Raw genomic sequence first — 22,558 nt, 5'->3', positions numbered from 1 at the left:
AGCTGTTGCTGTGGATACTGTCTGGCGGGGTGGCTCCCTGTCATTAATTTACTTGCTGGTCCTACTGGCGCTTAAGAAAGGATTAAATTAACAATGACACTAATGAGACAGAAAGTTACACAGTGAAAGGAGGAGGAGGATTATAATTGTTGTCATTCCTGGCACAAGTTTTACATTCACACAATTCTGTTACAACCCTGTGTTGTAACAAAAGTGTTGCCCAAAGTGCCAAGAGGATTTTCATCTTTCTGTCCTCAAGTTACACTCCTTTTCCCCACAGGACGCGATTTCTGTCCCCAGAATGCACCTTGATTTTCAAGCACGTGGCGCCTGCAGGATGGAGTTTAGGCAGGACCCCCACGAGGCCACCCCTCACGCTGAGTGAAGGCACCCCGGCCCCAGGTTCAGAGAAAGGCATCTCAAACTTCCAGCTTTCTCCAGCTGGAGAATGGTTATGGATCCTGCTCATTTCTATATATACCTCGCCCTTGGCAACGGCAAAAAAAACGTGAGGAAGGGAGCTGGCCCTCAGCTCGTGGCATCGGTCACTCCCTTTCCAAATATAGAGCCGGAATGAGTGGTGGGGGGACAGGCTATAAAAGCCGCAGCGGCAGCCCCCGGCTCTGCTGCGGGCGGAGGAGTCTGGGCGCCCCGCACAGCTCTCTTCCGTGTGTGGCTTGGAGGATCACACCTGGCTGTGGCGAGGTTAGTTAGAGGTGGAGCTGGGTCTCCACCTCCTGCACCCACTTCCTCCTCCCTGAGGTCCCCTCGACCTTGCCTTCAAGGCCCTCCTCGGGCAGGATCCCTCTGGATGCTCCACGGACCTCGGCCCGTCAGTGTGGCCTGACGAGCCCCCTCTTCCTCTCTGATCTGTGCAGAGGCTGTGGGGTCACCGGCCCCCATCTCTACCCTCACCTTCCCCGCCTGCACTGTGTGCCTGGCGAGCAGGTGTCCATGATCTCAAGGCCCTGATGGCTTGTGTCGGTTTGCCAATTTGAGACTTCTCCCTGTTCACAGGAGTCAGAGGGGGCCTGGTCCTAGCCTGGAACCACAGGCCTTTTCGACAGAGACGCTGTCCTTCCTGCCTCATTCTGAAAGAGAGGCACTGCATGCAGACTGAGGAGGCTGCGTTAGTGGGCTGGTGGGAGCCAGGTCTGGGGGTGCCTGGGGGCTTTGACTACCTTTATGAATCACTTGTAGGTCACATCCCATCTGCTCTTCCAGCCTGTCTCCGGGGTAAGACTCTTTTTAAGTTATTAGTCCTTTCCCCTTATTTGGTTAATTCAAGACCTGATTCAGAACTGAACTACACTATCAGGTGCCCTGAGCTTTCTTTTTGCATATTTACCGCAGGTCTGATTTCCACGGCTGCTGCTGTCCGCTGTCGTCCTGCGGGTGTGACTCTCAGGTGAGGACGCAGGTTGGGTCCCTTGGCTCAGAAGTCTCCAGGGTACAGTTCCTCCCACTTCCAGGGGCCTGGGGGGCAGGAGCCTATGGAGCTTAGACCAGGACAGGGTGGATTGGAGAGGACCTTGGACTGGGACAGGGCAGGCTGGGGAGAGGGTCTCGGCAGATGCTCAAGTCAGATGCCACCTCTGTTCTCAGAACAGAGCTGAAGGAAGCGAAAGCCAGTTTCCTCGTGTGGAGAGGTGGCCACCTTGAATCAAAGCAGTCCCCAAATTCCTTAGCTGTTTGCCATTTAGCACACTCTCTTTGAAGAATGGTGTTAACTTCTGATGGTGTTTATTTTTAAATTTCCCCTTGGCAACACCTGGGCTTTTCAGAAAAGGAAACTGAGTCCCAAGAGCTGCCCCCTCCTTCGGATTCCTTCACCCGGATTGGGGAGCTTGGGTGGCATCCACTCTGTGCCCTTTGCACAGAGTCGGCACAATACGTGTGAATTTGATTTTTCCATGGGGGTGGATGGGAAAAATCAGATGCTCCCGGCCCACCTTGGTGGGCTCCCACGGGGGCAGGGCTGGAGTCGGGGGTAGGGGGCTGACCTGGTGGGTTCATCCTCCAGCCAACACCATGAGTAGCGACACCGAAATGGAAGTGTTCGGCATCGCCGCTCCCTTCCTCCGGAAGTCGGAAAAGGAGAGGATCGAGGCCCAGAACCAGCCCTTTGATGCCAAAACCTACTGCTTCGTGGTTGACTCTAAGGAAGAGTATGCCAAGGGGAGAATTAAGAGCACCCAGGACGGGAAGGTCACGGTGGAAACCGAAGACAACAGGGTAAGCCCCACCACTCCTTCTGCGAGCCACGGGCCCTCTGTCTGCTGCCCTGGCTACCCGCTCGGTGCGTCTGCCCCACACCTGGCCCTCTCCACATGTGAATACCTCCCAGGTGTCCTCAGAGAAAGCAGCATGAACCCTGGCCTCAGGTTGCACGGTGGGAGAACCGCCTGCCTGCGGCTGGCCAAAGCAAGTCACGTTCCAGCGCGTTTGTCGATGTTCAAGTCACTCTAGGTCAGCGGGAACCAGCCGTGTGTGTCCCAAAGGTGTGGAGTTGGAAGTCCAACAAGAGGACGACCTTCTTCAGAGCACTCTCCTTTGGGAGCCTAGGTTTCCTCCTGATTCTTCTGGTGATAGTATGTAAGGAAGTAAGGAAAGCAGGTCAGAGACCCTAGTGGACCACAAGCTTGACTGAAGTAGCAGCGTCCCCATATCACGAAGGCAATGAGTAGTCTAGCCCTTTCCTTTCTGCCAGGCTAGCATGGGGCTGCTGGGAGGAATTCTGGACATCCCAACTGTCTGGAATTTAGACCAGAAGAATCCAGAAATGTTCTAAGAAAGGTTCAAATAAAATGGGGGTGGGGATCCAAATGAGAGGAGTAAAGGAAATAGTATCACTGGGTTGGAGGTGGAAGAAAACAGCATGGAAACCACCCACTGAAACCATCTTCCAAGCCCTGAAGCTCGAGGGCAGCTCTCAGCACATTTCGGATGACGGAGTGGGGAATGGCTTCCGAAGCTGCAGGGAGCACAGAAGCTAGACCCGGTGGAGGACAGTCCAAGATGTCCAGACCCTCACCTCACTGGTGGGCTGAGGCCTGGATGGTTTTAGTGAACCCCTGCTTGAAGGCAGGTTTCCTACCACCTGGCCCAGACGCGGGGCTGGGAAAACCACCATCTGCAATGGAGGTCTCGGACAGGAAGGGGGTGAGTGGAGGGTAGGAGAGTGGAAGGTGAGCTCCACGCCACAACGGGTCTGCACGTTGCTCAAAGGGGAGCACGAGGATGCCTGTCACCGCTGCTCTGCCCGGTGGCGCCTTCCGCCCTGTAGTTCTCTGGCCCCAGAAAGGGAGTGGGGAGGGGGTTCCCTTTCACAGCGCAGGCAGGTGGGGGTGAATGGGCGAGATGCTGGGTGGGGGCTGGGAGCTGCTTTCAGGGAGCTCAGGATGACTCTGGCTGCCGGCCTGGAGGTCCATACCACCAGCCGCCTCCTCTCTGTCCCTGCCTCGGGGATGCCATCCACCTGCCATGCCCTGTAAGTAGACGCCAACACCCATGAGCCGCTGGAACCGGATTTTGGCCCAGCCAGCATGACCCAGCTGAGGAGTTCCTGCTGGCTCCTGGGCCTGCCTCCTCCTCCCTGAATCCCCTCGAGACCCTCCTCTCCTTTCTGTCATCCTTCCCTCACTTCAGACCACTGGAGATGGAAAAAACAAAAGCCTGAGTATCAGAACCGAACCCCATTCCATCTCCTCCACCATGAGCCACCCCAGCCCCAACTCCCTCCCTGTCAGACAGGCCTTTCCTCCAGCACCCCCTCCTTCTGATCTGGGCATGGGAGACACACCTGTGCACAGAGACGCCCAGGTGTGCACCGTAGCCCCCTCCCTTGCAGACGCTGGTTGTGAAGCCAGAGGACGTGTACGCGATGAACCCCCCCAAGTTCGACCGGATCGAGGACATGGCCATGCTGACGCACCTGAACGAGCCGGCCGTGCTGTACAACCTCAAGGACCGCTACACGTCCTGGATGATCTACGTCAGTGCCCACGCCTGCGGGCTCCCGGGACCTGCGCGGGGGTGGGGCTGGGGTGGAGAGGCTCACGCGGAGACGGGCTTTGGAAGGCTGTTGGATGGCATCACCGACTCAGTGGGCATGAGTCTGAGTAAACTCTGGGAGTTGGTGATGGACAGGGAGGCCTGGCATGCTGCAGTCCATGGGGTCGCAAAGAGTCGGACACGACTGAGTGACTGAACTGAACTGAGGCCATTGAACAAAAGAGGGACGAGAGTGATGGAGGATGAGAAAGTGAGAGATGAGTGGGCCCAGGAGGGGACCAGAGGAGGGGTGGGGCTGAGGCCGGGTCCTGGTGCTGTCACTCAGCAGCTGTGGATGGTCACTGCACCCCTCGGGTCTCAGCTGCCTCATTCATAGAGAGAAATCGTATCTTGCCTCCTTTACAAGTTTCTCATAAAGAAAAGTGAAATAACAAAGGGGGAGGGTTTTATAGGCACACACCCATGTGTACATAAATATGCATATTTTATGCCCCCACAGACCTACTCGGGCCTCTTCTGCGTCACCGTCAACCCCTACAAGTGGCTGCCAGTGTACAACCCCGAGGTGGTGGAGGGCTACCGGGGCAAGAAGCGCCAGGAGGCCCCGCCCCACATCTTCTCCATCTCTGACAACGCCTATCAGTTCATGCTCACAGGTAGGTCTCCAAGGAGGAAGCCTGGAGAGGCGGGCAGGGCTCAGGGAGGCTGCAGGTCTGGAATCAGCCGCCCCTCTAGTGTGCAGCCTCCACACAACTGGGAGGTGCTTAAGGAAAAAAAGAGGCCAGAGATTTTAGGGCCTTGCAGGCCTGGGTGAGAAGCTTGGATTTAAGGCAAGCATGGGTTACTTCATGTGAAACTGGCATTTTTGTGGGCCCAAAACAAAGGCTGGTAGTTTCATATGGTTCAACCTAATATGATGGGCAGCCAGTGGCTGGCTGTAAGCAGGGGCTTAACCTCTTTGATCTGTATTCTCAAGGAGAAGTCTCTTTGAGCTCCCATGTAGGACAAAACAGAGTCATTGTACAGTGAGCTCTGACTGCTGGAGACGTGGAGAACTGGGAAGCTCTTTTTATTAAAAATTTTGGTCGAAATATAATTGATTTACAATGTTGGGTTAACTTGTTTACAGCAGAGTGATTCAGATATATATATATATATATATATATATATATATTCAGATTTTTTCCATTATGGTTTATGATAGGATATTGAATACAGTTCCCTGTGTTATACAGTAGGACCTTATTTATTTTATATATAGTCGTCTGTATCCAGTCCGACTCTTTGTGACCCTGTGGACTGTAGCCTACCAGGCTCCTCTGTCCATGGGATTCCCCAGGCAAGAGTCCTGGAGTGGGTTGCCATTCCCTTCTCCAAGTTTGTATCTGGTAACCCCCAAATCCTAATTTATTCCTCGCCCACCCCTCTTTCCCCTTCGGTGACCATAGGTTTGTTTCCTATGTGAGTCTGTTTCTAGTTTCCAACTAAGTTCAGTTGTATCATATAGCCACGCGTGAGTGACATATGGTATTTGTCTTTCTGACTTACTTCAGTTAGTTGGTCCTTTTTAGGTTCATTCATGTTGCCGCAAATGGCATTACGTCACTCCTTTTTATGGCCGAGTAATATTCCACTGTGTGTATATACCCCATCTTCTTAATCCACTCTGTTGTAGATGGACATTTAGGCTGAGAAAGTTCCTTTTATAATACCATCAACCCTATTTTATTTTTCCCTTTGGCAGATCGTGAAAACCAGTCTATTCTGATCACGTAAGTATCCAAGGTGTAGAGCGTTTTCACAGCTGTGGCTCTTTGTCCCCAGTGCAGAAGGGGAAGATGCCACTTGCTTTGTTCTGTTAGTGAGAAAGTACAGAGAACAAAGTCTGTGATGCAGAGATGGAGTGGGGACAGGCCAGAAGGTGTGTGAGGCCTCAGGAAGCCGGGGTTCCCTGTCCAGGGTGTTCAGTGGTGCCGTTCTCCCAGGGCCCTTGTCTCTCCGAATGGTCTCCTCTTTGTGGGGAATCTCACATCTGATGTGGCTCAGGAGGCTGTTCACACTCACAGGACACTTTTTCTCCTTCTCTCTCTTTCGATCGCTCCGAACAGTGGAGAATCCGGGGCAGGAAAGACTGTGAACACCAAAAGGGTCATCCAGTACTTTGCAACAATTGCAGCAACTGGAGACCTCGCCAAGAAGAAGGACTCCAAGATGAGGGTAAGGAGAGGAGGCAGGCTGGCTCTGCTTCTGCTGCCAACCCTTGTCTTAACTTCAGAGTGAGGAGGCAGAGGGTATGTGTGGGGTGGGAGGTGCCTGTCTCCTCAGGGAAGGAGTGCTGGCAGGGTTGAAAATCGCACGGGACAGCCGGCTCTCCTAGACGATCCAGCGCATCGGTGATCTCACAGGACCAGATTCTGTGATTGCCAAGAAGACAAGCTCTAAGGCTCCGCTGAGAAAAGTCAGTCTGACATACACCAGAGTCACACACACCACCCGGGGAGAACTGTAGCGTCCATTTGCCTTTCAAAACGAATATATCCCAGCAGTATGGTGTGAACACAGGTGACCTCACCACCTGGAGAGTGGAGGCACTGAAGGGTTAAATGAGGTTCATGTCAAGATACCCAACCAGAGCCAAACACGACGTGGCGATAGGGCTGAGTGAGGTGCTGATGACGTGGTTGGGCCCTAGGTTGGAAAGCAGGGGGCAGGGGAGGAACCAGCTGGGGAGGAGGGGCATCGGCGCTAACCCTCACACACGGCTCTTCCTGCCCTGACTCCCTGCTCCAGGGGACACTGGAAGACCAGATCATCAGTGCCAACCCACTGCTGGAGGCCTTCGGGAACGCCAAGACCGTGAGGAATGACAACTCGTCCCGCTTTGTGAGTCTGTGCTGGGTCGAGCTGGGGTGTCCGCCAAGGCCAGCGAGGAGCACGATCCCTGCTTCCAGGAACCTGCAGTCCTGGGGGTGGATAATGAAAGGAGGAGGAAACAAGTCCACAAGACACTCTGACGGTTCCCTAGCAGATGGGGCAGTAGAGGGGGCTGGGTCTCCTTTAGACAGGGCCGGCAGAGGAGCCCTCCTGGGGGGCGCTGGCCTGTGAACCTGAGATCCACAGGGTGAGGCCGGACACAGTCGCAGAGGCAGGGAGGGGACTGGTGGAGTCAAGGGATCTCCAGGGGGTCTGAGAGGCTGGAGTGAGGCAGGCTCTGCGAGATGAGGTAGGGAAGTGAGGAGGGGCAGTGGGAAGGGACCTGGAGCCTGGGGAGCATGCAGGCCAGGAGAAGGGTCTGGTTTCATTCCAGAAGTCAGGATCCTGTTAGAGGGAAGTGATATGGTTTGATTTGCATCTTGAACAGAACATGACTCTGCTGACTGGGGTGGCATGTGGAAGCAGTGTGGAACAAGGGGGTGGAGGAAGGCACAGCAAAGCAGGGAGAGAGGTGACAAGGACGCTTAACTGCAAGTTCCCGGGGAAAAGGCTCTGTTCCACTCCCCAGGTGGGCAGGAACACCTGGAGTCAGGTTACCTGGTCCCTCTTCCCCGACAGGGCAAGTTCATCCGCATCCATTTTGGTACCACGGGGAAGCTGGCCTCTGCAGATATTGAAACGTGTAAGTAGATTCCTAGGATCAGATGTTTTGGGACATCGGGGCAACAGTTTGGAAGACACTCCCGTGTTTGCGTTCCTAGATCTGCTGGAAAAGTCAAGGGTGACCTTCCAGCTGAAGGCTGAGAGAAGCTACCACATCTTCTACCAGATTCTTTCCAATAAGAAGCCCGAGCTCATAGGTGAGGATGCCCCCAGGGGGGCTGGTCTGGGGCCTGTCAGCTCTTGGGTGAGTGGACTGAAGAGAGCTGTGCCTACTCGCAGAGGAAATTTGTTTTAGAAATGGGGTGTGGCTGTTTTGACAGTGATGTGCCAATCTGAGAAATGCAATCCAATGGACAGAAAAAGAATGAGGCACGATTGCCTTCAGCTTTGGTTCAGGGAAACTGGCTGAATGACTTAGCGTTTAGTGGTCCTCTGATGCCCTCTTGTGGTCAGCCACAAAGCCAATCTTCCACCAAATGCTGGGAGGCCCGCGTCAAGTCAGAGGAACTGCCAGCTGGTGGATGTCCACCCCGCTTTTCATTTGGCACCAACAGGGGCTCCGTGCCCTTCTCTGCTCTCTGGCTATGTCTGCTCTGCATTCTGGGCCCAATCCTGGAAACAGGCTGAAGCTTTCAACAGGTTTTGGAAAAGACGACGATTCTACCAAACCATCTGGGCTTCCCTCCAGTGGCTCTCTGTGTCTTGGCCCACGCTCAGCCCGTTTTCCTGATTAATCTTTCCCAACCGACATGGATCTGTGCTGTCTGCACACAAAGCAAAAGGGTTTATATGTTCTCTCTGGGGTTTGTACCCTGTGTGGCCAGGGTGGGTGCAGAGTCTTCCCCAGACTTTATATTCAGCTACAGTGTGAGTATGAGAGGCTGTTTAGCCCCAGATGGGGGTATTTCCTTTGCATCCATGTGACCCCCTCTAACTGGTCATCATTGCAGAGCTGCTGCTCATCACAACAAACCCTTATGACTACCCCTTCATCAGCCAGGGCGAGATCCTGGTGGCCAGCATTGACGACGCTGAGGAGCTGCTGGCCACAGATGTAAGCAGATCAGGGAGAAGGCTGTGTGTGGGGTGGGGGGCTCCTGCCCCATCACTGACGTCACAGCTGACGTGCTCTCCTGCAATGCCAGAGCGCCATTGACATCCTGGGCTTCACCCCCGAGGAGAAGTCTGGGCTTTACAAGCTGACGGGCGCCGTGATGCACTACGGGAACATGAAGTTCAAGCAGAAGCAGCGGGAGGAGCAGGCAGAGCCAGACGGCACAGAAGGTACCCCATCACCCGCTGGGGCGTGCGCTAGAGCTGGGGCCTCCCTTGAAAGTGATCAATCCTCCTCCCCCTGGAGATATGAACCTCTGCGGGGCTCAGATGCCGACAGGTTACTGCCCTGTCTGCTGAGTCACTCGAGTGGTCCTGCTTCAGACACGGTGAGGAGTGACCAGGGTTTTGTGGAACCCAGTGCTGCCTTTTCACAAAGCCCATTATATTCTCTGAGTGACTTAGTGCCCACAGGTGAACAGTTTAGAGACACATAATGTAAACACATGGAGATGAGCTGAGCTGAGCCTTGAAACATCTGGAGGATTTTCAGAGGGGTTCTTTGGCTTTGCCAGTTACCTGGGGTTTCCCTTGTAACTGGCCTTCTTTCCTGCCAGTGGCTGACAAGACAGCCTATCTGATGGGCCTGAATTCTTCGGACCTCCTGAAAGCTTTATGCTTCCCCAGAGTGAAAGTTGGGAATGAGTATGTTACCAAGGGCCAGACCGTGGATCAGGTAAGTGACTGCCAGGAGGCTGGGAAGGGATGCAGGCACCAGATGCCTCCTGCCCACAGACACAACACAGGTGCTGACCCCCACACACAGGTGCACCACGCCGTGAACGCCCTCTCCAAATCCGTCTATGAGAAGTTGTTCCTGTGGATGGTCACTCGCATCAACCAGCAGCTGGACACCAAGCTGCCGAGACAGCACTTCATTGGTGTCCTGGACATCGCAGGCTTTGAGATCTTCGAGGTTTGCATTCCTGATATTCAGGTGGCTTTATCTGGGGGCCGGTTCTCAGGATCACAGGCAAGATGTCCAGGCAGCCACTTGTCACCCCATATCACATCTGGGAGGGGCACTAGACGGAGTGTGGGTCAGGTAAAAGCATGTACACCCATTAGAGCATGTTGTCAATGTCTACCAGGTATAAGACTTGTAGGTGAATAAAAGATAAGCTTGTAGTTTGTAGATGATGACGAGAAGTATGTAAGTACGCAGAAGACCAACTATAGATAAAACAAACTGTGGTCAGGGTCCAGGAGAGGCCCAGGCCATGGACTTAGGAGACGGAGAGGTATCTTCTAGCTTGAGTTCTGGAGAAAACTCTAAGACGTGATGTGAGCTGAGCCCAAGAATGTGACCACACCTGAAAGCATAGCTGAGCTGCTGGGAGGCCGAGACAAGGAGAAAGAAGGAGGTTGGTGGGTCTTTTAACTTCGAAAGCAGTCTAACCTTCCGTGTGGACATTATGTTTTTGATGTCAGTATAACAGCCTGGAGCAGCTGTGCATCAACTTCACCAACGAGAAACTGCAACAGTTTTTCAACCACCACATGTTCGTGCTGGAGCAGGAGGAGTACAAGAAGGAAGGCATCGAGTGGACATTCATTGACTTCGGGATGGACCTGGCCGCCTGCATCGAGCTCATCGAGAAGGTACCTGCCGTGTGTGCTTGGTAACCGCCCCTCACAGGCCTGATGCTTGTCATTGCAGCTCACACCCACTCACCCCGTGTGCGCTCTGCCTTGGTCCAGCCTATGGGCATCTTCTCCATCCTGGAAGAGGAGTGCATGTTCCCCAAGGCCACGGACACCTCCTTCAAGAACAAGCTGTATGACCAGCACCTGGGCAAGTCTGCCAACTTCCAGAAGCCCAAGGTGGTCAAGGGCAGAGCCGAGGCCCACTTCTCCCTGATCCACTACGCGGGCACCGTGGACTACAGTGTCTCGGGCTGGCTGGAGAAGAACAAGGACCCCCTGAACGAGACGGTGGTTGGGCTGTACCAGAAGTCCTCCAACAGGCTCCTGGCACACCTCTACGCCACCTTCACCACCGCGGACGGTAACAGACTCCCAGGCTGCCTCGAATCCACCCTTCTCCCCCAGCTCAACCCACAAAGGAAACAGCTCTGGAGGCCTGCTAACACCACACACCATCTTTTCTTTCAGCTGACAGCGGAAAGAAGAAAGTTGCCAAGAAAAAAGGTTCTTCCTTCCAAACCGTCTCTGCCCTTTTCAGGGTAAGAAAGATAGAAGTTTATTTGCTTGTAATGGGCTTAAGTCATCTCAAAATGAGCAACGTAGAGATGCTGAACTTGGTTTATTCAAGAATAGTGGTGTGGTCTTAACTGCTTTCTGTCACTTAGGAGAGTGGTGGTATACGTAGATGAGTGCTAACAATTGCAGGACCAGAATTTAACCCCCACCTTACACGCAACTGGCCGGGCTGCCTGGGAGGCGAGTCCTCAGCATGAACTTTCTGACTTGCCTGAAGGACACAAGGCAGTAGCGTCTCAGGCGCCCAGTGGAGCCAGATAGTGTCCCCGAGTTAACTCAGCAGGCGTCCTGTACTTGGCTGGTCTCTGGCTCACTGTGAAGCAAGACTGTCATATCAGTGACTTGCCTACACTTCTTGCCAAATGGACTATTGAAAGGCTTTTTGAAAAGAGTTAAATAAGACCTTTATTAGAATTCACAAGAAGTTTAAAATACCTTTTTTTGTTACACTGTATCTCTGTGTCTGTAAAAGCCTATAGTCTGCTCACTGTCAAATTGAATCTTTCTCTTTTAGGAAAACCTGAACAAGTTGATGTCAAATTTAAGAACAACACACCCTCACTTTGTGCGCTGTATAATTCCCAACGAGACCAAAACCCCAGGTAAGACGCCCACCGGCTCTGGAAGCAGTGAGGTCAGGTTTCAGGAGAGTCTGTGCGAAGCTGGCGCTGCTTCTCTCTTCAGGTGCCATGGAGCACAGCCTGGTCCTGCACCAGCTGCGCTGTAATGGGGTGCTGGAGGGCATCCGCATCTGCAGAAAGGGCTTCCCCAACAGGATCCTCTATGGGGACTTCAAACAGAGGTGCGTAGTAAGAGGGCTTCCCCAGCAGATCAGCGGTCAAGAACCTGCCTGCCCATGCTGGAGACCCAGGTTTCATCCCTGGGTCAGGAAGATCCCCTGGAGAAGGGCATGGCAACCCACTCCAGTATTCTTGCCTGGAGAATTCCATGCACAGAGGAGCCTGGCAGGCTGCAATCTGTGGTGTTACAAAGAGTTGGACATGACTTAGCTACTGAACATGCATATGTAATAGAAATGTTCCATTTGTTTCTTGAGGAGGTGTGTAAATGCTAGAATTTGAGAGGGAAAAACACTGAACAGCTGTGGACTCCAAGTAAAATGATTTAACCACCACCTGGTCAATGATTCAACCACCATACCTGGTCAAGGTATACATGCTTCTTTCTCCCACACTTTCTTAGGGCCTTCTCTGATACACCACGTGGCAGAAAAGGACGTGGCAAAGAAGAGTTAGGAGGCCTAGATTTCAGGCCACTGTTTGGCCTGTGACCAAGGGCAAGTTTCCTTCCCTCTCAGGACCTTGGGCTTCTTGCCTCTCGGAAGAGAGGCCTGAACTGGTTTCCAAAGTTCACGTCTTTGCTAATAGCCTATGATGTTTCTGTGTCCACATGGCAGATACCGAGTGCTTAATGCCAGTGCCATCCCCGAGGGGCAGTTCATCGACAGTAAGAAGGCGTGCGAAAAGCTGCTGGCATCCATTGATATCGACCACACTCAGTACAAGTTTGGACACACCAAGGTACTGTGTCAGTTCCAACAGACGCTGGCCTGTGGTCCCTGACAGACTCTTCCAGAAAACTGACCCAGGGCATCTGTCTCCCCTCAAGGTGTTCTTCAAGGCTGGCTTGCTGGGAACCCTGGAGGAAATGAGGGATGACCGCCTGGCCAAGCTGATCACCCGGACGCAGGCCGTGTGCAGAGGGTTCCTCATGCGTGTGGAATTCCAGAAGATGGTGCAGAGAAGGTCGAGCGGGGTCTGTGCTCAGATCTGAGCTCTTTGGGAGAAGTGGGGAGTCTCTCTTAGAAACAGCTGATGTTTTGTTTTCAGGGAGTCCATCTTCTGCATCCAATACAACATTCGAGCCTTCATGAACGTCAAGCACTGGCCCTGGATGAAACTCTTTTTCAAAATCAAGCCCCTTCTCAAGAGTGCAGAGACGGAGAAGGAGATGGCCACCATGAAGGAAGAGTTCCAGAAAACCAAGGATGAACTGGCCAAGTCAGAGGCCAAGAGGAAGGAACTGGAAGAAAAGCTGGTGACTCTAGTGCAAGAGAAGAATGACCTGCAGCTGCAAGTGCAAGCTGTATGTGCCTAGGAATTTAGATTTTTTTTCTCCTAGATTTGATTATCTGAGAAAACTGGACTTGGGGTGGGATTTTTGCTTGTCACTGGGTATGTTTCATAAAGGATTCCATTTATAACAAAATACTTTGTTATTGTTCACTTGCTGAGTTGTGGCCAGCTCTCTGGGACTCCATGGATTGCAACATGCCAGGCTCCTGTGTCCTTTACTATCTCCTGGAGTTTGTTCAAATTCACTCATTCAACAAAATACTGGAATGTCACAAACTTTACCTTTAAACCATTAAAGGAAATCATGATTCTCATTTTTTTTTTAAAGGAAAGTGAAAACCTGTTGGATGCAGAGGAAAGATGTGATCAGCTGATTAAAGCCAAGTTCCAGCTGGAGGCTAAGATCAAGGAAGTGACAGAGAGAGCTGAGGATGAGGAAGAGATGAATGCTGAGCTGACGGCCAAGAAGAGGAAACTGGAGGACGAATGTTCGGAACTGAAGAAAGACATAGATGACCTTGAGCTGACTCTGGCCAAGGTTGAGAAGGAGAAGCACGCCACGGAGAATAAGGTACACCCTTGTGGGTCTTTCCACTGCTATGGTCAGTACAAACCCAACTTGACATTTTCTTATAATTGCTTGTGGCATCTTCCTAGGTTAAAAACCTCACTGAAGAACTTGCCGGGTTGGATGAAACCATTGCAAAGTTAACCAGAGAGAAGAAGGCCCTCCAAGAGGCCCATCAGCAGACCCTGGATGACCTGCAGGCAGAAGAGGACAAAGTCAGTTCTTTGAGCAAAATCAAGAGCAAACTGGAACAGCAGGTGGATGATGTGAGTGAAGGATGCCAATTGGGAGGCCTGGGTTGGGGCAGGAAGAGCCCCCGGGGCACCCATGGTGCAAAGCGTTTGTTATTAAAAGGAGATGGTGCCTTTTGCAGCTGGAAAGCTCCCTGGAACAAGAAAAGAAGCTCCGTGTAGACCTGGAAAGGAACAAAAGGAAGCTGGAGGGAGACCTGAAGCTCGCCCAGGAGTCCATCCTGGATCTGGAGAATGACAAGCAGCAGCTGGATGAGCGGCTCAAGAAGTGCGCCCTGACACCGCTGTGCTCAGGTTTCCCGTGCCCGGGTGTCTGGTCCTCACACGTCCTGCATTTCCCTTCACAGGAAAGATTTTGAGTACTGTCAACTGCAAAGCAAAGTGGAAGATGAGCAGACCCTGGGCCTGCAGTTTCAGAAGAAAATCAAAGAGCTACAGGTAGGGGGCGCTTGGGACTCTGCTTTCACGCTCGGCCACACATGGTGAGCTGGCGTGTCTGCTGTGCATTATCAGAGCAAGGGGCAGGACCGTGGGCCTCGTCTGTCCAGGCTGACAGTAGCAATGAACAGTTTTTCCACAATTTAAGCAAAACACGTAATTGAAGTATTTCATATCAACCCATAGTCAGAGTGGAGGATACTCATTATCAGCCGCTGCAGGAAAGGCTCATGTCAGGGGAAACTCACAGTCTTGGGAGCAGCCCAAGACTTGGCTGGTCTAATGGGAGGGGAAACTAGCCTGTTCTTGATGCTGGGAGTCAGATGGCCTGCCCGCACAGGCCCGGATCGAGGAGCTGGAAGAAGAGATCGAGGCCGAGAGGGCAACCCGCGCCAAGACGGAGAAGCAGCGCAGCGACTACGCCCGGGAGCTGGAGGAGCTGAGTGAGCGACTGGAGGAGGCGGGGGGCGTCACATCCACCCAGATAGAGCTGAACAAGAAGCGGGAGGCCGAGTTCCTGAAGCTGCGCCGGGACCTGGAGGAGGCCACCCTGCAGCACGAGGCCATGGTGGCTGCTCTTCGCAAGAAGCATGCGGACAGCGTGGCTGAGCTGGGGGAGCAGATCGACAACCTGCAGAGGGTCAAGCAGAAGCTGGAGAAGGAGAAGAGCGAGTTCAAGCTGGAGCTCGATGACCTGGGCAGCAACGTGGAGAGCGTGTCCAAGTCTAAGGTTCGGGGGTGGGAGGCAGGGGGCTCCCACCATTGCCCCTCCACACCTGAGCACTGACTCAGTTCTCTCCCCTTCTGTACCCTGCAGGCAAATCTGGAGAAGATTTGCCGCACCCTGGAGGACCAGTTAAGCGAGGCCCGGGGCAAGAACGAGGAGATTCAGAGGAGCCTGAGTGAGCTGAGCACCCAGAAGTCCCGGCTGCAGACAGAGGCTGGTGAGTGCTGGGGAACGGGAGGGGCGGCGCCTTCTAGACACCCACCTGGGACAGCAGGTCAAAACCAAAGGCAGGATTTGTTTGGGGAGGACTTCTAGGGAAGCAGATTTTTGGGAGAGAGGCAATCAGAATAACCTACGAAAGGCCATTCAGAGTGCCCTGGAGGAGGTGAGCACTGAGAGTCCAGTAAGGAGAGAGGAGTGAGGAGGGGCCCGGAACACCCCCTGCTCCCTGAGCACCCTCAAGACGTTTGCCACCAGGGTGTGCAGCGTCTCACCAGGGTGTGCACTCAGCTTCCTTGCCCTGGACACGTGCCTTCACCCCCAGATCTCAGCACAGTGCCTTACACACAGTAGGAATGTGTGAGTGAATGAACAGACAGACGAAATAAAAATGTTTCCCTTCTGGACACAGGTGAGCTGAGTCGTCAGTTGGAGGAAAAGGAGAGCACAGTATCACAGCTTTCCAGGAGCAAGCAAGCATTTACCCAGCAAATAGAAGAGCTCAAGAGGCAGTTAGAGGAAGAGAGCAAGGTACATAGCTGAGGGAATGCTCCCCGATCTAACCTCTATGCACCACCTACAGAAACAAAAGACAACTTTATTCATGGGTGATGACAGCGGGAACACATCTGGACTGCATCACACGCACAGCCTGAAACATTCACGCACTGGGCCTCTCCTCTCTCCTGACTTCCGCAGGCCAAGAGCGCGCTGGCCCATGCCCTGCAGTCAGCCCGCCACGACTGTGACCTGCTGCGGGAACAGTACGAGGAGGAGCAGGAAGCCAAGGCTGAGCTGCAGAGGGCGCTGTCCAAGGCCAATAGCGAGGTGGCCCAGTGGAGGACCAAGTACGAGACGGACGCCATCCAGCGCACGGAGGAGCTGGAGGAGGCCAAGTACGTAACTCTGTCTTCAGAAGAACTAGCACTTCTAAATGATCAAATGACAGAGAGCACTGACATTAGCACTACTCGAGAGTGAATGTTACCGGCTTTTAAGGCAGTTCTGTGCCAGCAGAGGACTTGTGTGAGCACATTTCATGGAGACAAATGACTGTGATCTTGGTTAGAGGCAGGCAGGCTACTAATCACTGATTTTTAGCAGACAGGAGGTTCTCCTGGGCTTATGAAAGGAAAGCTGTTTGAATCACATAGGTTAGTGATTCCAGCTAGATGAATAGTGATGTTCAAGAAGGACTGAAGCTTAAACAGCATCTGCTTCTCATTTGTTTTAAGGAAAAAGCTGGCTCAGCGCCTCCAGGATTCCGAGGAGCAGGTGGAGGCGGTGAACGCGAAGTGTGCGTCCCTGGAGAAGACCAAGCAGAGGCTGCAAGCGGAGGTGGAGGACCTGATGGTCGACGTGGACAGAGCCAACTCCCTGGCCGCTGCCCTGGACAAGAAGCAGAGGAATTTTGACAAGGTGCGGGGTGGGCGCAGGAGGTGGGGCCCCAGTCCTGACTGCCTCAGAAGCAGTGAGACATGGGGCGAGCCCCTAAAACCAAAGGGGAGTGGGATGCAGGTGGGGGTCCCCTTCAAACACTTCAGTGGAGACAAGCCACCTCCTCCAGCCCCAAGCATTCTTGGTCCCCAACATGGCTGGTCTGTCTGGGTGGCTGATATGGAAATCTAATTCGGGTCCTAGAGGGAGGGTTTCTGGCAGCCTCCCCTTCAGTATGACAAGTAAGGTTGATCTGAACGGAGGTTTTAATGAAATATTTAGAAGTGCAGGGCCATTTTCGTAGCAGGGAAAGTAGGCCCAGCTAATTCCTTCCCAAAGGGTCCACTTGCTTTTTGGAGATGGCAGTTACTGTTGACCAGTGACTGATCTTGAATTGATTTATGGAATGAAATCTTGGTTAGTCAACAGGAACAAGCGACGCAGCCAAGGGGACCCCGATTCTCAGAGTGTTTACACTCATGGGGGTCCTGAGATAGAAGCTGGAGGTGAAGGGTCATGAACAGAGGTGCCTTTCTCCCCGGCATTGCAGGTGCTTGCCGAGTGGAAAACCAAGTGTGAGGAGAGCCAGGCGGAGCTGGAGGCATCTCTGAAGGAGTCCCGCTCCTTGAGCACCGAGCTCTTCAAACTGAAAAACGCCTACGAAGAAGCCTTAGATCAACTTGAAACTGTGAAACGAGAAAATAAGAATTTGGAGCGTAAGCAGTTTGTGTGAAATCCCCCTTCACGCTATCGCCAGTGTGAGGCTGTAGGAGTGTGACTTCAGGACCCAACCTCATCTGCGTGTCTGTTAACGCAGGCTCAGGAAGCATTCCGCACCCAAGGGCTTGTTTCCGAGCCTCTCTCTGTCCAGTATCTTATCTCCAGCAAGCAGCATCCTTAGAGCTTGACAAACTAGTTAAGAGCATCCGGCTAGTGCTTCCTCTGTGTGGAAACCTGTGCGGAAGTTCAAGAGCAATCAAACTTCTCTCTTTACAGAGGAGATAGCAGATCTCACGGAGCAAATCGCTGAAAGTGGTAAAACCATCCATGAACTGGAGAAATCAAGGAAACAGATCGAGCTGGAAAAGGCTGATATTCAGCTGGCTCTGGAGGAAGCAGAGGTGAGCGGAATGCCAGGGAGGCAGGAAGGGAGCAGAAGCTGTGGCGGTGGGGCTCCAGCCTGGCCCCACTCGAGGTCTGCAGAGTCACAGTCCTCATGTTGGTTCTTTTCCTAGCAAACTACGTGGACAGATACCTGTGAATACCTGCGAATAATCTTGAAATTACTGGAGAAAATCACTATGTTAAAATAGGTCTAAAAATGAGATTTCACAAAAGGCTGAGATGAATTTAAAATATCTATAGTCTCTTAAGTGCCTAAGAAATATGATCTAAATGTTACTGTTGATTCATAGTATAATAAAAACAAACTAATGAAATATTTTATTCCTGCACTGAAGGTAAGTTAGGGATTTTTTAAAAAAGAGTTTTGAATATTATTGAGTTAGTTACAAATATTCCATTGGAGTTTTCTTACCCCAGAGAGGAATGTAGCAGGCTCTGTCCCATCACTGGTATCATTTCTGTTTTGTTTTTGTTCTTCAAAGGCCGCCCTTGAACATGAAGAGGCCAAGATCCTCCGAATCCAGCTGGAACTGACACAAGTGAAATCAGAAATCGATAGAAAGATGGCCGAAAAAGATGAAGAGATCGAACAGCTGAAAAGGAACTACCAGAGAACAGTAGAGACGATGCAGAGTGCCCTGGACGCCGAGGTGCGGAGCCGGAACGAGGCCATCAGGATCAAGAAGAAGATGGAGGGGGACCTGAACGAAATCGAGATCCAGCTGAGCCATGCCAACCGCCAGGCCGCGGAGACCGTCAGACACCTCCGGAGTGTCCAGGGGCAGCTGAAGGTGTGTGGGCTCCCTGGTGGGGAACCTCTCCATCCTCAGACACGCACAGCAATGGGCTGGCCTCAGGGTCCTCTGGCCTCAACTTCACGCAGATGCTTCCATTACTGTCTGGCCAGGATACCCAGCTCCACCTGGATGATGCTCTCCGGGGCCAGGAGGACTTGAAGGAGCAGCTGGCGATCGTGGAGCGCAGAGCCAACCTGCTGCAGGCCGAGGTGGAGGAGCTGCGGGCCACCCTGGAGCAGACGGAGAGGAGCAGGAAGATCGCAGAGCAGGAGCTCCTGGATGCCAGTGAGCGCGTCCAGCTCCTGCACACCCAGGTGAGTGGAGGGGAGGCGGCCGGGTCCTGGCCTTGGACATGCCAGGTGGTAACCCTGCTCCTCCCGCGGCAGAACACCAGCCTCATCCACACCAAGAAGAAGCTGGAGACGGACCTCACGCAGCTCCAGAGTGAGGTCGAGGATGCCAGCAGGGACGCGAGGAACGCTGAAGAGAAAGCGAAGAAGGCCATCACCGACGTGAGGCCCCTCCCTGCACTTCATCCAGGCCCTCTCTCTCCAGCCCTGAGCTGGTTCCATCAGACGGGGTGGGGCCTCCCCAGGGCACATGTTGGGTGAGCTCTGCTCTAGAAGCACTCCCCCGACCCCCAGAACTCAGCGTGTGCCCTCCCACACATTCATAAGGGGGGCATGAAAAATAACAGGAGTGTGGATGAGAAAGACCGGAAGGAATTCTGTTCATGTCTTGTGCCCTGGGAGAGGTATGCTCTTCTTCCCTTCTATTCATGGCTGATTCCAAATATGAAAACGAGACACCCCTCACCCCACCCCCCCCACCCCCGCCTTGTTTGGACGGTACCTAATAGTCAGGTCACCTCACAGAAAGCCCGCTTCCCGCCCCAGCACCCACCTTCCTGCTCCAGAGGCCGGTCGCTGGACGCGTGGTTCCCACAGCGCCACCTGCTGCTTGTGGGGAGCACTACCCCGCGATTATTCGTGCCCTGCACCGTCCGCACCTCCAGTTCCCTTAGCCTCCCGACCCCACACCTGTGACGCTGGGTTATAGACTCAGAGTTCTATAACTCACGGGTTGGTAATGAAAGAAGGGATTTCCTTGGGGTGGGGAGGTCCCAAAGGGGCCAGTTTAAGAAAGGGAAGAAACCATTTCCCATGCAGCCCTTGGAGGTCTCACTGTGCGGCTTACATGCCTGGTGCAGCTCTTCCCAGAGTCCATGGTAGTGTGGTGGGCTCAGGCATCATGTCACCTGTGCCCTTTGTCAGCAGCGTGGCTCTAGTCCTCCGGGTCCCCAGCTTTTGACAGTTCCAAGCACCTGACCTTTGTTTACATCTCAGTGGGATGTGCTTTTCAGGCGGCCATGATGGCCGAGGAACTGAAGAAGGAGCAGGACACCAGCGCCCACCTGGAGCGGATGAAGAAGAACCTGGAGCAGACGGTGAAGGACCTGCAGCACCGCCTGGACGAGGCTGAGCAGCTGGCCCTGAAGGGCGGGAAGAAGCAGATCCAGAAGCTGGAGACGCGGGTACTTGGGGGAGGGACCCCAGCATAATAAGCGGAGCTTTCCAGCCTGCCCTGGTCATGCTCCATCTAGCCCCAGACTAATTTCCCAAGTGCTCCCCCAGATCCGAGAGCTGGAGTCTGAGCTTGAGGGGGAGCAGAAGAAGAACGCTGAGTCTGTCAAGGGCCTGAGGAAGTATGAGCGGCGGGTCAAGGAGTTAACTTACCAGGCAAGCGGAAGGAAACCCCAGGGGCATTTCCTCTGTAATGGGGAACCTCACCCTGGGTCCTCTCTGAAAACAGGGAGAAACTCTTTAGCCCAGGCACTGGGACCTTTTGCGTCCCTGTCCCCTCCTGGTGACCTGCCATCCCATGCTCTCTCTTGAAGAGTGAAGAGGACAGGAAGAATGTGCTGAGATTACAGGATCTGGTGGACAAACTTCAAGTGAAGGTCAAGTCCTACAAGAGGCAGGCGGAGGAGGCTGTAAGTCAGCACGACCCCAGGGCGACAACCCGCCCTGCTTATGCCCGGGAGCTCCAGAGAGGAGCTCACTGCTCATACCCACTTGACTCTCTTTTAGGATGAACAAGCCAACGCTCATCTCACCAAGTTCCGAAAAGCTCAGCATGAGCTGGAGGAGGCTGAAGAACGGGCCGATATTGCTGAATCTCAAGTCAATAAGCTGCGAGCGAAGACCCGAGACTTCACCTCCAGCCGGGTAGGTGATCCTGAGGCACTGGGTGGGGAGGACGAGGAGGGGAGGTGTGGCTCCTGGGGAGGAAGCCCCCCGAGATGGAGACATTTTTGAGATGGACGGGACCCTGGAGCACCATCGACTTTAGAACTAGTCCGTCTGGGATTTGCTTAGAGCCACACAGCTGAGAAGAGCCCGGCTAAACCCAGGTCTGTGAGTCCCAATAAAACACTGTCCTGAAAAGCAGGGAGTGGTCCCTCCGTGGGAACGGAGCTCTCGGGCGCCCTCTGCCTCAGGCCTCCGTCACCGCAGTCACCGCGTGTAGGTCCCTAAGTGAAGGTCGCCCAGTTGTGTCTGACTCTTTGTGACCCCATGGACTGTAGCCCACAAGGTTCCTCTGTCCATGGGATTCTCCAGGCAAGAACACTGGAGTGGGTAGCCATTCCCTTCTCCAGGGGCTCTTCTCAACTCAGGGATCGAACCCAGGTCTCCTGCATTGCAGGTGGATTCTTTACCGTCTGAGACTCTAGGGAAGACCACCCCTGGGCTGTTCTGAGGACCAGGCTCTCAGGCCTGGGGTGACGGCCACCACCTAGACAGTCGTGTATCCATTTGCCTGCGATCCAAGGAGTACCCCTTGTCCTCTGAGACAGACAAGCAAGCAACCGCATGCTTGCAGGGAGGGGAAGAAGCCGGAAGAGAGGCTCTGCTTACATAACTAGAAATGCCCATTTTCTCCCCAGATGGTGGTCCACGAGAGTGAAGAGTGAGCCCCCTCCTCTGCAACAGGACAGAAAATATGCAAAATGTGTATTTTCATGGTTCCTGATTCTGATACTTTTCATGTGACTGCTTTTCACATGCAATAAACTTTGTTTTCAGTTTGGGGCTGTTTCGTTGTATTTGTTTTCTCTTCCCAGTGTGGAAATGGTTCACTGGTGATATTTATGCCCAATGTGGAAATCTCAGCAGATGGCTTGATAAAGCTATTCTGAATATTTTCTGGGGTGTGTATGTGGGGACAGGGAGAGATTGCTTTTGGCTTACATTTGAGATTAGGTTAACCACTGCTCTGGCAGGAGAAGGGGGAGTTTGTCCAAAGAGTCATCCCCCAGTACAACATGAGGGACGCATGAAGGCTTGGTTCAGGAAAGCCCTGTCTCAAATTGAACTAGGTTATAAGGCAGGGGCTAGAGTCCCCCTACACCCTCTCAGGGAACTGCCCTGGAGTACAGGAAAAGTTTGTTAGGCAGCACTCCACGTGAGCGCTGCACTAACTACTGGGAATACATAACTGAGTGAACTAGCGCCAGTCCCCCGAGAGCTCGGGCGACATCTGCCACTGAGTCCTCGGCTCAGTGTACATGATTTCAAAGCCGCACAGCAGAAAATCCCAGCCCTACCCAGGGAAAGCCTGTCTTTATGAGAAAATGCAGTAGGAGGTCAGAATGCTACCTGGGCGCCCTGCTACAGAAACAGAATCGTCAAACTTGGAATTATTTGTTTGTCATTATCAGAAATATTGCCAAGTGCCCTCCTTTATCTGATTCTGGGGGATTAGATGACCCAGACTTACTCAAGAGGAGTTAAAGCATCAGGAGAGCTCAGCGCCTTCTGGGATTTGTCATCCACAGAAAGAGGGCCACTGTGGCCTGTCAGTGATTTCAGGTCATTTTACCTTAAAGACCATACCTCTCTGTCGTGCTTTCCCCCTTTCTGGCAACGCTGTGACTAGAATGTGCTGTGTCC

At 53.2% G+C, this 22,558-nt stretch overlaps 1 protein-coding gene across 2 annotated transcripts; it reads left to right on the top strand.

Annotated features, from left to right (window-relative positions):
• Positions 638-21,697, top strand: LOC102181716 (myosin-3). 2 transcript variants are annotated; one of them, XM_018064660.1, is made up of 42 exons: positions 638-705; positions 1,201-1,236; positions 1,354-1,408; positions 2,024-2,235; positions 3,851-3,994; positions 4,514-4,670; positions 5,759-5,786; positions 6,123-6,231; positions 6,805-6,897; positions 7,567-7,630; positions 7,710-7,808; positions 8,562-8,665; positions 8,757-8,895; positions 9,282-9,400; positions 9,491-9,640; positions 10,156-10,326; positions 10,426-10,732; positions 10,840-10,910; positions 11,462-11,549; positions 11,632-11,749; positions 12,365-12,488; positions 12,577-12,713; positions 12,798-13,053; positions 13,372-13,614; positions 13,701-13,877; positions 13,985-14,130; positions 14,210-14,300; positions 14,641-15,030; positions 15,118-15,244; positions 15,659-15,777; positions 15,946-16,142; positions 16,482-16,665; positions 17,234-17,399; positions 17,680-17,804; positions 18,291-18,599; positions 18,716-18,919; positions 18,992-19,117; positions 19,969-20,139; positions 20,240-20,344; positions 20,503-20,598; positions 20,696-20,833; positions 21,553-21,697. In XM_018064660.1, the coding sequence occupies exons 4-42, from the start codon at positions 2,032-2,034 to the stop codon at positions 21,577-21,579; spliced, it is 5,823 nt and encodes a 1,940-aa protein (XP_017920149.1). In that variant the 5' UTR covers positions 638-705; positions 1,201-1,236; positions 1,354-1,408; positions 2,024-2,031; the 3' UTR covers positions 21,580-21,697. The 2 variants fall into 2 exon arrangements, with proteins under 2 accessions (XP_017920149.1, XP_017920150.1); XM_018064661.1 differs by having other exon boundaries at positions 644-705; positions 1,225-1,236.

This window comes from Capra hircus, chromosome 19, assembly GCF_001704415.2.
Source record: "Capra hircus breed San Clemente chromosome 19, ASM170441v1, whole genome shotgun sequence".
NCBI classification, from domain to species: domain Eukaryota; kingdom Metazoa; phylum Chordata; class Mammalia; order Artiodactyla; family Bovidae; genus Capra; species Capra hircus.
This window is presented reverse-complemented; position numbering and strand designations above follow the sequence as displayed.

Bases quoted from the DNA above. Each gene is read 5' to 3' on its own strand.
- LOC102181716 (XM_018064660.1), top strand. From the start codon at position 2,032: ATGAGTAGCGACACCGAAATGGAAGTGTTCGGCATCGCCGCTCCCTTC. The intron at 12,714-12,797 runs GTCGAGCGGGGT...TTTTGTTTTCAG, and splicing joins CAGAAGATGGTGCAGAGAAG to GGAGTCCATCTTCTGCATCC. The intron at 14,131-14,209 runs GTGCGCCCTGAC...TTCCCTTCACAG, and splicing joins CTGGATGAGCGGCTCAAGAA to GAAAGATTTTGAGTACTGTC.